Below are 13,088 nucleotides of genomic sequence, written 5' to 3' on the forward strand. Positions count from 1 at the left end.
CATTAAATGCCCCTTTTTTCTCTTTCTCTTTGCACTTCTTTATTCCGCCACCATTTATCCCTATCGATCAAATCTTTTCCTTTCGACTCCCAAACAGGTCTTTAGCGACCTTCCTTATGTAGCTCGCCATCTCATCCCAACATTTATTCATCGGTTTCTCTTCCATCCCATTCATTTCTATAATTTTGTCCACTATTTGGTTTCTAAATCTACCACAAGTCTATGTTGGGCGACTAATGCCTCGCCTGGCAGCACTTTACAGTATGTTTTTTGTATTAATAGTAAAAATGTCTTTAATTATTGTATAAGTAAATTCTAAAACATTATTTCAATATAAAAAAAGTTAAAGGTAATATTTTAATTATTAAAAGAGTAAGATAATCTCAGTCACTTTACTACATGTGGTTTTAATATTAACGTACCAAATGTTGTAGTAGTAGGATTCATACATCATATATTCAAAAAACGCATCTACGATCTGTGGTGTCTACTAACCTAACATCATGTATAGTTTAATCAGGTACGATTTAATTCCAGACGTACATGCTAAACAATTTAAAAGGATTTTCAAAATAAAATATCCGAATAGTACTGTTGCTTTTACTTATATAATAAAGTATTCTATTCACTTAACATTTAATTTACTCATCAGTTCTCCGCATTCTCAACTATCCAACTGGTATAAGAGGGTACGTTGACATAGACACCGGGATACTTCGGATGGGCACATTCGTGTCCCCAAGAGGTAACTCCAACTATGACTCCTTGGTGAAGAAGAGGTCCCCCTGAGTCGCCTTGGCAGGCATCTTTGCCACCGACGCCCAATATACCAGCGCATACCATTTCCGATGTTACGTTAGGAACTTCATGTTCGCCTAGCAGAGCCTGTAGTTCAGCGTAATTTGCTCTGCAGATATCATGGTTGACTTTTTTTACATCAACTTGTTGAAGGATTACTGATGGTTCACCATCATACTGTGGAAGAAAAATTATATTAATTTATTTTAGAATCCAATGTATTTTCAAAGCGAGCTAATCGATTTAATATCGTATCATCATAAATAACTTTAAAACTTTAGTATAAAAAAATCGCAGTTTGTTTATACTGTTGAAACCTGACGACGACTAGTCCTTACTGTATTATACCCTATGGCGGCATATAATCGCGTGAGGTGAGTGAGTGTATGAGATGGTCAATCTTGGCCAGTGTGGGATCGTATAAGTCACTGTCACTCATGGGAGTGATAGTAACTTTAACGATCTGGCTACCATTTACTTAAAAAAAATTAGACATTTTTATGGCATTAAAACTGCTTGTGAATAAAAATAAAAATGAATATAACTAGGTTATCATACTTCAAGGAGGCCCCATCCGGCAGCAGTGACGGTAGTGTTATCTGGGACGATGTATTTGGGTCCAGCGATTGGAGCAACAGCAACGCGGTTGGAGAGTATAGCGGGAGTGGCGAGTTTCAGTATAGCAATGTCGTGGTATGCTTCAGGCCAACTGTATCCGGGATGCTTAACCCAATTATCGACTCTATATCGTTGACCACCAAACCAGCTTAGTGACGAGCCAAGTCGCACTCGTAAATGATTAATAGGTAGAACGTTGTTCCTGTAAAATAAAAGATTTGTATCAACAATAACATTTGACCACTCTACTTAAATGATTTTTGTAAGATTTTAATCATATCAAAATATTTAAAGAATTCGGATCCGGTTTCTTTCGGAGTAGGAAAGACTGGCATTCAATGTAATATAATAAACCATTTGCTCATTGGATACTAACTACATTTTAAAAGAAAGGAATGTATGTATATTCCCAGTATAAGTGCTTGGAGAAAATACGTTTACCAATTAATGGAAACAGTCTTAATATCTAAATCTTAGAAAAAATGTTATTTTTCGACTTACAAGAAACAGTGGGCTGCCGTGAGGACGGCTCTGGTAGTAATAAGAGATCCACCGCAGTAGGGTCTAAAAATTAATTGAACGTCATCTCCACGAGATGCTAAAATGACAGCCATAAAGGGGTAATCTTCTATATTTGCATCGGATCCTCCAACAATACGCTGGTCAAGTGCGCCTGTTGCCGATTCTTCAACAATACGCGGAGCAATTGCGTTTGGTGCCGCTGTCAAAGGAAATATGAGAAGTTGGTGTTAATAATGTGATATCGTTAATTAATTAAGTAATTTATTTATTTGTTTAGTGAAATATTTACACCATCAACTTATCACTCAACACTTAAAATTAACAACTGGTATATGTTGGTAACATTCAAATTGATGCGTCTTTAACAAACAACATTGACCTTCGAAAATATAAACCAAACTAACCTATTTAAAATTTCAAATCAAATTATTATTTTAATAACTAAATTATATTATTAGTTCTACACTAGTATGTTTATTTCGAGACATTTTTATCGAAATGGGGTATTCTACTATGTTTGAAAAAGTACTTCAAAATGTTGATTTTCCTTAAAGGCCACGATTTTGGCAAAATAAACACATTTTCTTGCCATAAAATTAAATTAAATTTAAAACCTTTTTTATTCCCGAAAAAAACGCTGTCAGTCATTTTGATGACGTCATATTGATAAAAACAACAGTTCTGTATGTACGACCGGCTCTCATTCAACGTTAACAGGTATAAATATTTGGTGTTAATTAAAAAATAACTAATAATAGGTACTCACCGATGGCGGCACCAACGAGAGCTAACACTGTTATTAGGTACATTGTATACTGTTTAATTGTCGAATTCTAGTTCGGCCACTTTTTATAACATTAATAATCTTCGTCATTATCATTATCTGCAAACGATAAACTTATTATTGAATTACATGTTATCTTTTATTTTGCTTCCTATTTAAACCTTTATTTTTCATGCAGGTTACCCTTCAGGAACGTTCCCGGGTATTTGGGTCGGGGACTTGTTATGATGTATCTTTAATCGCTAATACCACAGAAGTAAAACTTCAACCGCACTCTCACTAAAACTTGAAGTAAAGTGGTAGCTAAGCTACTGCCTTACGTTCGATATGTGAGAGTCTCAGAGAACCGATCCTCGTATCGTAACTGACAGACACGTTGAGCAGATCCAACTAGCTACATATTCCTCAGAGATCGTGATTCTTGGCGATTTTAATGTCCACCACATCAATGGCTTGGACCACGCACTACTTATCATGCTGGTTACAGACTTACCCTTTTCTTGATTTTGCTTCAGCCTATGATCTAAAATGCCTGACCACCTCCCCACCGCGAATATCGGATGTAGAGGATCATACACTTTTCCTGTTGGACCTTCTGCTGAATCTCATCCGGAGGTTTCTGTCGATCCTCCACTGGGCTTTTCGGATTACTATCTCCTCCAAAGTATAGTCGGCACTACTCGTCTTCGGCGTCGCGTGCTCCATTTATAGGATTCACGTATCAAATGGAATCAAGGTTATCGGCTGTCTATTTACTCCACGAATGATATTCGAACTAAATTCTTACAGAATCGCACTGCATATGATAGATGACTTGATTTGATTTGATTAAAAAAAGTCAAAAGGCGGATGTATATGTAACATAAAAAAAAATCATATAAGTGCTACAATATCTCAACTTCTTAGTTTTTATTTTAAGTAATGAGATCATCATTCTATTTACAAGTTGCCGATAACTTAAATCACTACTCGATAAGGAGCTTTAATATATTACGCGCTGATATTATAATCAATGTTTTGTGATTTTTTAATTTTCTGCTATATTTTTTGTGTCAGATGTAGGTGAACCGGTGACTACCGCATATCTATCGACATGCGCTACTGGAGTAGTGCTTAACGGAGAAGAAGTAACTAACGTGCTGCTATATATACATGGTTATTTGTAATTCGACGTATTCCCGTCAGGAGTTGATAGGGGTAACTATTTGCAATAATTTTAACCCCCAAATGCATTATTCAAAATGTGAACCATTTTTGAATTCTTACGTCAAAATAAGTCAAAAATGCAAGTTCAAATATTTATTTAAAAAAAGTATCAATTAAAATCTATGTTTTTCTTCTGATTTATAAAAACGAATAAACACTGGCTATTTGTTCGCATCATATTTGATGCGCTTTTTTATTCCTATTTTAGGTCTGCCGCGGATGATACAGGCGAGACGGCGTAAACTAGGAATTTCGTGTGACCCCAGACAAAGACCGGCGTTTACCAGGCCAGGGAATGGGTCCTACTCTATTCCAATTAAGAAAATGTGCAGTACATCTGTCTTGCTGGTATATGATATTTTGTCTCATAGCCTTCTTGGTAATCTTCTTCTTTCTGTAAATAAGTCTTCGAGAAGGATAAGATTTTTGTGCCCTGTCTCATTTCAATCATGCTCATTTTGGGAGCGATATTAGCTGATATAGCGATTGATGCTATTAATGACGATCTTGTTTCAATCTCTGAGTGGAGTAAGCGACACGGATTTAACATCAATCCAAGAAAATCGCAGGCAATCATAATTGGTAGTCCAGGCATGATCTCGAAGGTAGATTTATTTAATTTACCAGCCGTTGAATATATAGGCACTACCATACCCTACTACTCCAACGTTACAGATCTTGGTGTGTATTTAGACCAGACATTATCATGGTCAGTACAAATAAAAGAAGTCAGTCGGAAAATATTCGCTGCGGTGAGCTCATTACGGCGACTCCAATCTGTACTTCCAATTCCTACCAAAATTATGCTAGCAAAATCTCTCCTTTTATCAATTCTAGATTACGCAGATGCAGGCTATCCTGATCTGACCGAGGACCAACTGGACAAACTTGAGCGACTTCAAAATATTGCTATTCAATTCATATTTTGCCTACGAAAATATGACCATGTTTCCGAATATCGTTCAAGACTCAAGTGGCTTCCTATACGTCTTCGCCGGAACCTGCATATTCTTTCCCTTCTGTACTGTGCGCTATTTTACTATAGTTTTCCTACATATTTAAGCGAAAAATTTGATTTTCTTGGGGATCCTTCTTTATTAAGATCTAAACGGTACCTAACACTCAAAATGCCTGTTCACAAAACAAAATTCCTTAAAAATTCGTTTACTGTACAGGCCATACAGTTATGGAATGCCCTTCCGGTAGATTTAAAAAAAGCTCCATCAATTTCAGCTTTTAAAAAGCCGTAAAAAACTATTACCTTAATAATAATTTAGACGACTTTCATTAATTTCCTTTATATAACATTTTAGTATCTTAAATATGTATTAGTGTATAATAGATATATATATAATAAATATCTATTATATATATATATATATATATATATATATATATGTGTAGTAAGTATAAGTATTAGTGTTTAAATATTTGTATGTAAGTTTATGACTGCACCGCCTACGCCGATGGTTTTAAAAATTCTCTCTCAGATTGAGTTGTCTGGAAGAGATGGCTAATTAGCCATAAGTCCGTCCATTGTACAAAACTCCTAATCAACATTTATTTTTCGTTTTTTTTTTCTTTCTTTTATTTTACTAATTTTGTTTTACTTTTTTTTCTGTGTATTTCGTGTTGTTTGTGGTGTACAATAAAGTATATTTCATTCATTCAATCCTCATTTCACTCCATTAAGGGTAAAAAATAAAGAAACACTTAAATACGTATCTACTCATTTTTAATCAGTATCTCAAAATTGAAGCTCCATGTTTCTATTTTAAAAAATGACGGACTTCCATACAAACGTTCAACCCCTATTTCACCCCCTTTAGGGGTTGAATTACCAAAATTTCTTTCTTAGTGGGTGTCTCCTCAATAAAAAGATCCTACTCACTAAATTTCAAGGCCCTTACTTTAATAGTTTACGCTCGGCGATGATGAATCAATCAGTCAGGACTTGTTATTTTATATATATACATAGATAGATAATTTAAGAATTCATACATGATATATTCAAAAAACGCATCTACGGTCTGTGGTGTCTACTAACCAACATCATGTATAGTTTAATTGTACGATTTAATTCCAGACGTACATGCTAAACAATTTAAAGGGTTTTTAAAAAAAATATCCGAATAGTACTGTTGCTTTTACTTATATAATAAAGGATTCTATTCACTTAACATTTAATTTACTCATCAGTTCTCCGCATTCTCAACTATCCAACTGGTATAAGAGGGTACGTTGACATAGACACCGGGATACTTCGGATGGGCACATTCGTGTCCCCAAGAGGTAACTCCAATTATGACTCCTTGGTGAAGAAGAGGTCCCCCTGAGTCGCCTTGGCAGGCATCTTTGCCACCGACGCCCAATATACCAGCGCATACCATTTCCGATGTTACGTTAGGAACTTCATGTTCGCCTAGCAGAGCCTGTAGTTCAGCGTAATTTGCTCTGCAGATATCATGGTTGACTTTTTTTACATCAACTTGTTGAAGGATTACTGATGGTTCACCATCATACTGTGGAAGAAAAATTATATTAATTTATTTTAGAATCCAATGTATTTTCAAAGCGAGCTAATCGATTTAATATCGTATCATCATAAATAACTTTAAAACTTTAGTATAAAAAAATCGCAGTTTGTTTATACTGTTGAAACCTGACGACGACTAGTCCTTACTGTATTATACCCTATGGCGGCATATAATCGCGTGAGGTGAGTGAGTGTATGAGATGGTCAATCTTGGCCAGTGTGGGATCGTATAAGTCACTGTCTCTCATGGGAGTGATAGTAACTTTAACGATCTGGCTACCATTTAATTAAAAAAAATTAGACATTTTTATGGCATTAAAACTGCTTGTGAATAAAAATAAAAATGAATATAACTAGGTTATCATACTTCAAGGAGGCCCCATCCGGCAGCAGTGACAGTAGTGTTATCTGGGACGATGTATTTGGGTCCAGCGATTGGAGCAACAGCAACGCGGTTGGAGAGTATAGCGGGAGTGGCGAGTTTCAGTATAGCAATGTCGTGGTATGCTTCAGGCCAACTGTATCCGGGATGCTTAACCCAATTATCGACTCTATATCGTTGACCACCAAACCAGCTTAGTGACGAGCCAAGTCGCACTCGTAAATGATTAATAGGTAAAACGTTGTTCCTGTAAAATAAAAGATTTGTATCAACAATAACATTTGACCACTCTACTTAAATGATTTTTGTAAGATTTTAATCATATCAAAATATTTAAAGAATTCGGATCCGGTTTCTTTCGGAGTAGGAAAGACTGGCATTCAATGTAATATAATAAACCATTTGCTCATTGGATACTAACTACATTTTAAAAGAAAGGAATGTATGTATATTCCCAGTATAAGTGCTTGGAGAAAATACGTTTACCAATTAATGGAAACAGTCTTAATATCTAAATCTAAGAAAAAATGTTATTTTTCGACTTACAAGAAACAGTGGGCTGCCGTGAGGACGGCTCTGGTAGTAATAAGAGATCCACCGCAGTAGGGTCTAAAAATTAATTGAACGTCATCTCCACGAGATGCTAAAATGACAGCCATAAAGGGGTAATCTTCTATATTTGCATCGGATCCTCCAACAATACGCTGGTCAAGTGCGCCTGTTGCCGATTCTTCAACAATACGCGGAGCAATTGCGTTTGGTGCCGCTGTCAAAGGAAATATGAGAAGTTGGTGTTAATAATGTGATATAATTAATTAATTAAGTAATTTATTTATTTGTTTAGTGAAATATTTACACCATCAACTTATCACTCAACACTTAAAATTAACAACTGGTATATGTTGGTAACATTCAAATTGATGCGTCTTTAACAAACAACATTGACCTTCGAAAATATAAACCAAACTAACCTATTTAAAATATCAAATCAAATTATTATTTTAATAACTAAATTATATTATTAGTTCTACACTAGTATGTTTATTTCGAGACATTTTTATCGAAATGGGGTATTCTACTATGTTTGAAAAAGTACTTCAAAATGTTGATTTTCCTTAAAGGCCATGATTTTGGCAAAATAAACACATTTTCTTGCCATAAAATTAAATTAAATTTAAAACCTTTTTTATTCCCGAAAAAAACGCTGTCAGTCATTTTGATGACGTCGTATTGATAAAAACAACAGTTCTGTATGTACGACCGGCTCTCATTCAACGTTAACAGGTATAAATATTTGGTGTTAATTAAAAAATAACTAATAATAGGTACTCACCGATGGCGGCACCAACGAGAGCTAACACTGTTATTAGGTACATTGTATACTGTTTAATTGTCGAATTCTAGTTCGGCCACTTTTTATAACATTAATAATCTTCGTCATTATCATTATCTGCAAACGATAAACTTATTATTGAATTACATGTTATCTTTTATTTTGCTTCCTATTTAAACCTTTATTTTTCATGCAGGGTTACCCTTCAGGAACGTTCCCGGGTATTTGGGTCGGGGACTTGTTATGATGTATCTTTAATCGCTAATACCACAGAAGTAAAACTTCAACCGTACTCTCACTAAAACTTGAAGTAAAGTGGTAGCTAAGCTACTGTCTTACGTTCGATATGTGAGAGTCTCAGAGAACCGATCCTCGTATCGTAACTGACAGACACGTTGAGCAGATCCAACTAGCTACATATTCCTCAGAGATCGTGATTCTTGGCGATTTTAATGTCCACCACATCAATGGCTTGGACCACGCACTACTTATCATGCTGGTTACAGACTTACCCTTTTCTTGATTTTGCTTCAGCCTATGATCTAAAATGCCTGACCACCTCCCCACCGCGAATATCGGATGTAGAGGATCATACACTTTTCCTGTTGGACCTTCTGCTGAATCTCATCCGGAGGTTTCTGTCGATCCTCCACTGGGCTTTTCGGATTACTATCTCCTCCAAAGTATAGTCGGCACTACTCGTCTTCGGCGTCGCGTGCTCCATTTATAGGATTCACGTATCAAATGGAATCAAGGTTATCGGCTGTCTATTTACTCCACGAATGATATTCGAACTAAATTCTTACAGAATCGCACTGCATATGATAGATGACTTGATTTGATTTGATTAAAAAAAGTCAAAAGGCGGATGTATATGTAACATAAAAAAAAATCATATAAGTGCTACAATATCTCAACTTCTTAGTTTTTTTTTTTAGCTATGAGATCATCATTCTATTTACAAGTTGCCGATAATTTAAATCACTACTCGATAAGGAGCTTTAATATGTCACGCGCTGATATTATAATCACTGTTTTGTGATTTTTAATTATCCGCTATAAATTTTTTGCCAGATGTAGCTGAACCGATGACTACCGCATATCTATCGATATGCGCTACTGGAGTATTGCTTAACGGAGAAAAAAGAACTATCGTGTTGGTCTATCTATGTATACTTACACCGTTTTTGATATCACGAATTATTTCTTTATTATACTATATTTATAGCATCGTCTTGGTCAGGTACATTCCCGTCAATATTAGTGATGGTGCGTTTTGAATTTTATTGAGAATATATTTATAGCTTTTTTATTACTATCTTTGTACCTATTCACAGATAAGCTGTTCGTGCTATTGTTTTATTTGATTTGAGTTATTTTAATGTGTTTCCCTGTATTATATCGCCATGCGCTATCTTTATTGACATTGTTAACGCAAAAGTTTGAATGTATGGATGCTTTTTATTCGTTCACAAAATAATAGCTGAACGGATTTGAATTAAATTTAGCACAGAGATAGATTTTTGTCTGGAATAGTATCATAAGTTAAGTATTATCCCGTAAATGTAACTAATGCTGTAAAGAGTGGTATTTTTGTCTCATCATTTTTGAAATGCTTGCAGTAGCGCAATACAAATCTCAAGGTCCTGAAAGACATACTTACTTTGTCGTCATTATGTAAATTAAATCTCAATTTAGTATCCAATATGATACCTAGATCTCGAATATATTCAACTTCCGATAGCGTATTTAAATCGATTGAATAAGTTCTTTCAAATTATATTATATTCCTACTGAACTTTATAACATAGCATTTCGCAGTATTGAAACTCATGCATATTTTTTTGACACCATAGTGCTACTTGTTAAGATCATTTTGTAGTGAGATGGCATCCGCTTCAGTGCAAGCAGTTCTGTAAAGCTTGAGATCATCGGCGTATAAAAGGTATTTAGAGTGGCAGAAACAGGAGCGGATATCATTAATGAAGATATTAAAGAATAGAGGCTCCGAATGAGATCGTTGAAGGACTCCAGAAAAAGAAAAAAATGTTTTGAAGAGTAACCATTAATAACAAATATAGATTTTCTAGACTGAAGATAGGATTTATTTTGTATCGAAGGCCTTACTGAAATGAGTGTAGATAGCGTCAACGAGTTTCAAGCATCCATCGCCTCAACAAGGTCCTTGACAAAATATGTGAGATTAGGTGTAGCAGATCTCGTTTTCGAGAATCCGTGCTGCTCCGGGGCAATAGTTGCCTTGAAATGTAAGAAGAAAATTGGATAGACAGCAAGTTCAAATAATTTGGTAAACACAGAAATTATGGATATTGGTCTAATGACACTACGATCTCCGTTTTTATAAAGAGAAATAACCAGAGCATTTTTCTATGTGATGGACAGATGCCAATGCTCAGAGAACAGCTTAAAATATATGTAAGCGGTTTTACTAAGTCCTGAGGACAACTTGTTATAAATATAGCTGAAATACCATCAGTACCTACGCTTTTTGTCTGTCACTGTCAAGTCTTTTTAAGACCCTAAGGATTTGATCGGGTGTAAAGGATATTAAGCTCACAGCTATTTAAGTAATATACCACAGGAAATGCCTGAGATGATGATGGTGAAGAGACGTTAGAATAAACAGATGAAAGTGGTCCGCAAAAAGCTTAAATATATCTGTGCCTTTAGTTTCTACAAATTTATTAAATTTCATTTCCGCTATATACTAGGTGCATCTTTTCTTACTTTGTAGGCAGGACCAAAACAACTTGGGATTTGATCGTCACTACTCCTAATAGTAACATAAAGATTTAACATAGAGATTATAGATTTTTTTACTATTCAAAGGTATTAAGATCACAGAGAAGAATATTTCATAAAAAAAACGAAAAATTTATTCAACTTAGAACAGTACACTTTATTATTAGTTTTCGAAATTGTACTACCGGTTCGGAATGATACACCTCAGCACTGAGAAGAATCGACGAAATAAACTCGGCGGGATTTTTAGTTATCATTATAAAATCAATCTCTTAATCTTTGTGATCTTCTGAATATATTTTATCTTTTATGTTAAATTGTTTAACAATGACCAAAAAAGTTGTCATGAAACCAAATACCTGAAAAAAAAAACCTCTATTTTACAAATGCATTGTATCCCATGTAAGTAGTATTTGAATCCCTAAATTATATTATGGACGATTAAAACAAATTATTTAAAAATATTAAAACAACATGTCAACAACAACACGTCACTAGTGTCTGAGAGATTACCTTAATCTGGTAATAAATAAAATATTAACTTTAACTTATTTTAGGCCAGTCTCTTTTTATATTGAAATAAAGTTTTAGGAGCTTAGTTTATACAATAATGACATATATTACTACTATTAATACAGAAATGGCAGTCAAATAATGACAATAGTCGGATTTAGTGACTCCATTATGAACTAACATCGGTTATTTAAAAAATCAACTTAAACTTACCGCAATTGTAATCGATCTCGTAAATTCGAAGATACCGTGAGGACAAAACTTTGGCATTTGGAATTCATAGAAATCAAACAGCGCGGGTAGTTTCAATCGAGACGGCGAGCACATTAGTTTGCTTACGTTATTCAAAATTTTCTGAAACTAATAAGGTCCTTATACACAGATAATGTTTTACAACAAAATTAAAGTTATATAATAGTTTAACTATAAATTATATGTTTTGATTGAACAGCGAATGGGCCCACTGATGATAGGAGTCCACCGTCTATACACACTGGCGTCGTCAGAAATTTTAACCATATCATAATCTAAATTTATATCGATAATATTATTCAAAGTACCTCTTCTTCCGTGCGTTGACAAGCTTCCACCCAAAGAATAACAATAGCTATTTGATATATAAGCCACATCATTGTTATATATTCACTTTGTAAAAACATATAAATGGACTGAACTGTAATAACAATGACTAGAGTCAATTAAATTGTTTGATTGTTTGTTTGACGTTGTTTTTAAATATGTCGGATTAAGATTGTACATAATCGAACGAGATATCAATATTCCGAAGATTGTGTATTTCAATTTAAAAATGGCGATCCATATAAATCCCATTATGAATTGACTGGCTGAATACCACCCCGTTCAGCTGAAGACTCTTCCATCTTATGAGGACCAAACATTAAAGACCTCTCAACAAGACCAAATTCTGTTCTGTGCAGTTACATTAATAACGATAAAAAAAGCTATAAACATATCCTTCATTAAATAAAAATCAATACACACTAATAGATAGCCCTGATACTGGACGGGAATGTACCTGACAAAGACGATGCCATAATAAAGAAAGAATTCATGATATCAAAAACGGTGTAAGTATAAATGAGCAGGACAATCGTTCCTTCTTCTCCGTTAAACTCTATTACGGTTGTGCATACCGTTAGGTATGCGTTAAAGAGACGGTGAGTCAAAGCCTGAGCTGATGTGGTAGTCATTGGTTCAGCTACATCTGCCAAAAAAATACAGCAGTGATTTAGATTATCGAGAACTTGTAAATAGATTGATGATCTCATATTAATGTCGTAATAACATTTAGAAGTTGATATTTTATTATATTTGAATTTTGTACCACCTTCCTTATTACCTACTCAACTAATTAAACATCAACACGATTCTTTAAGAATTAACTTCAGTTAACAGTGTGTACACCGGTTTTCATGGGTATGCTACTCAGAGGTCTCGGGTTCGATTCCTGACCGAGTCGATGTAGAAAAAGTTCATTAATTTTCTATGTTGTCTTAGGTCTGGGTGTTTGTGGTACCGTCGTTACTTCTGATTGTCCATAACACGAGTGCTTTAGCTACTTACATTGGTATCAGAGTAATGTATGTGATGTTGTCCAATATTTATTTATATT

At 34.6% G+C, this 13,088-nt stretch overlaps 2 protein-coding genes across 2 annotated transcripts; both read right to left on the reverse strand.

Annotated features, from left to right (window-relative positions):
• Nucleotides 1-648: 648 nt before the first annotated feature.
• Nucleotides 649-2,747, reverse strand: LOC125072126 (trypsin, alkaline C-like). The gene is made up of 4 exons (XM_047682638.1): nucleotides 2,705-2,747; nucleotides 1,918-2,137; nucleotides 1,357-1,618; nucleotides 649-975 (listed from the first exon to the last, which is right to left on the reverse strand). The coding sequence occupies exons 1-4, from the start codon at nucleotides 2,745-2,747 to the stop codon at nucleotides 649-651; spliced, it is 852 nt and encodes a 283-aa protein (XP_047538594.1).
• Nucleotides 2,748-6,123: 3,376 nt separating this feature from the next.
• On the reverse strand, nucleotides 6,124-7,272 carry LOC125072127 (trypsin, alkaline C-like). Its single transcript, XM_047682639.1, has 3 exons — nucleotides 7,268-7,272; nucleotides 6,832-6,982; nucleotides 6,124-6,450 (listed from the first exon to the last, which is right to left on the reverse strand). The coding sequence occupies exons 1-3, from the start codon at nucleotides 7,270-7,272 to the stop codon at nucleotides 6,124-6,126; spliced, it is 483 nt and encodes a 160-aa protein (XP_047538595.1).
• Between the last annotated feature and the right edge of the window lie 5,816 nt (nucleotides 7,273-13,088).

This window comes from Vanessa atalanta, chromosome 20 (genome assembly GCF_905147765.1).
Source record: "Vanessa atalanta chromosome 20, ilVanAtal1.2, whole genome shotgun sequence".
Lineage (NCBI taxonomy): Eukaryota > Metazoa > Arthropoda > Insecta > Lepidoptera > Nymphalidae > Vanessa > Vanessa atalanta.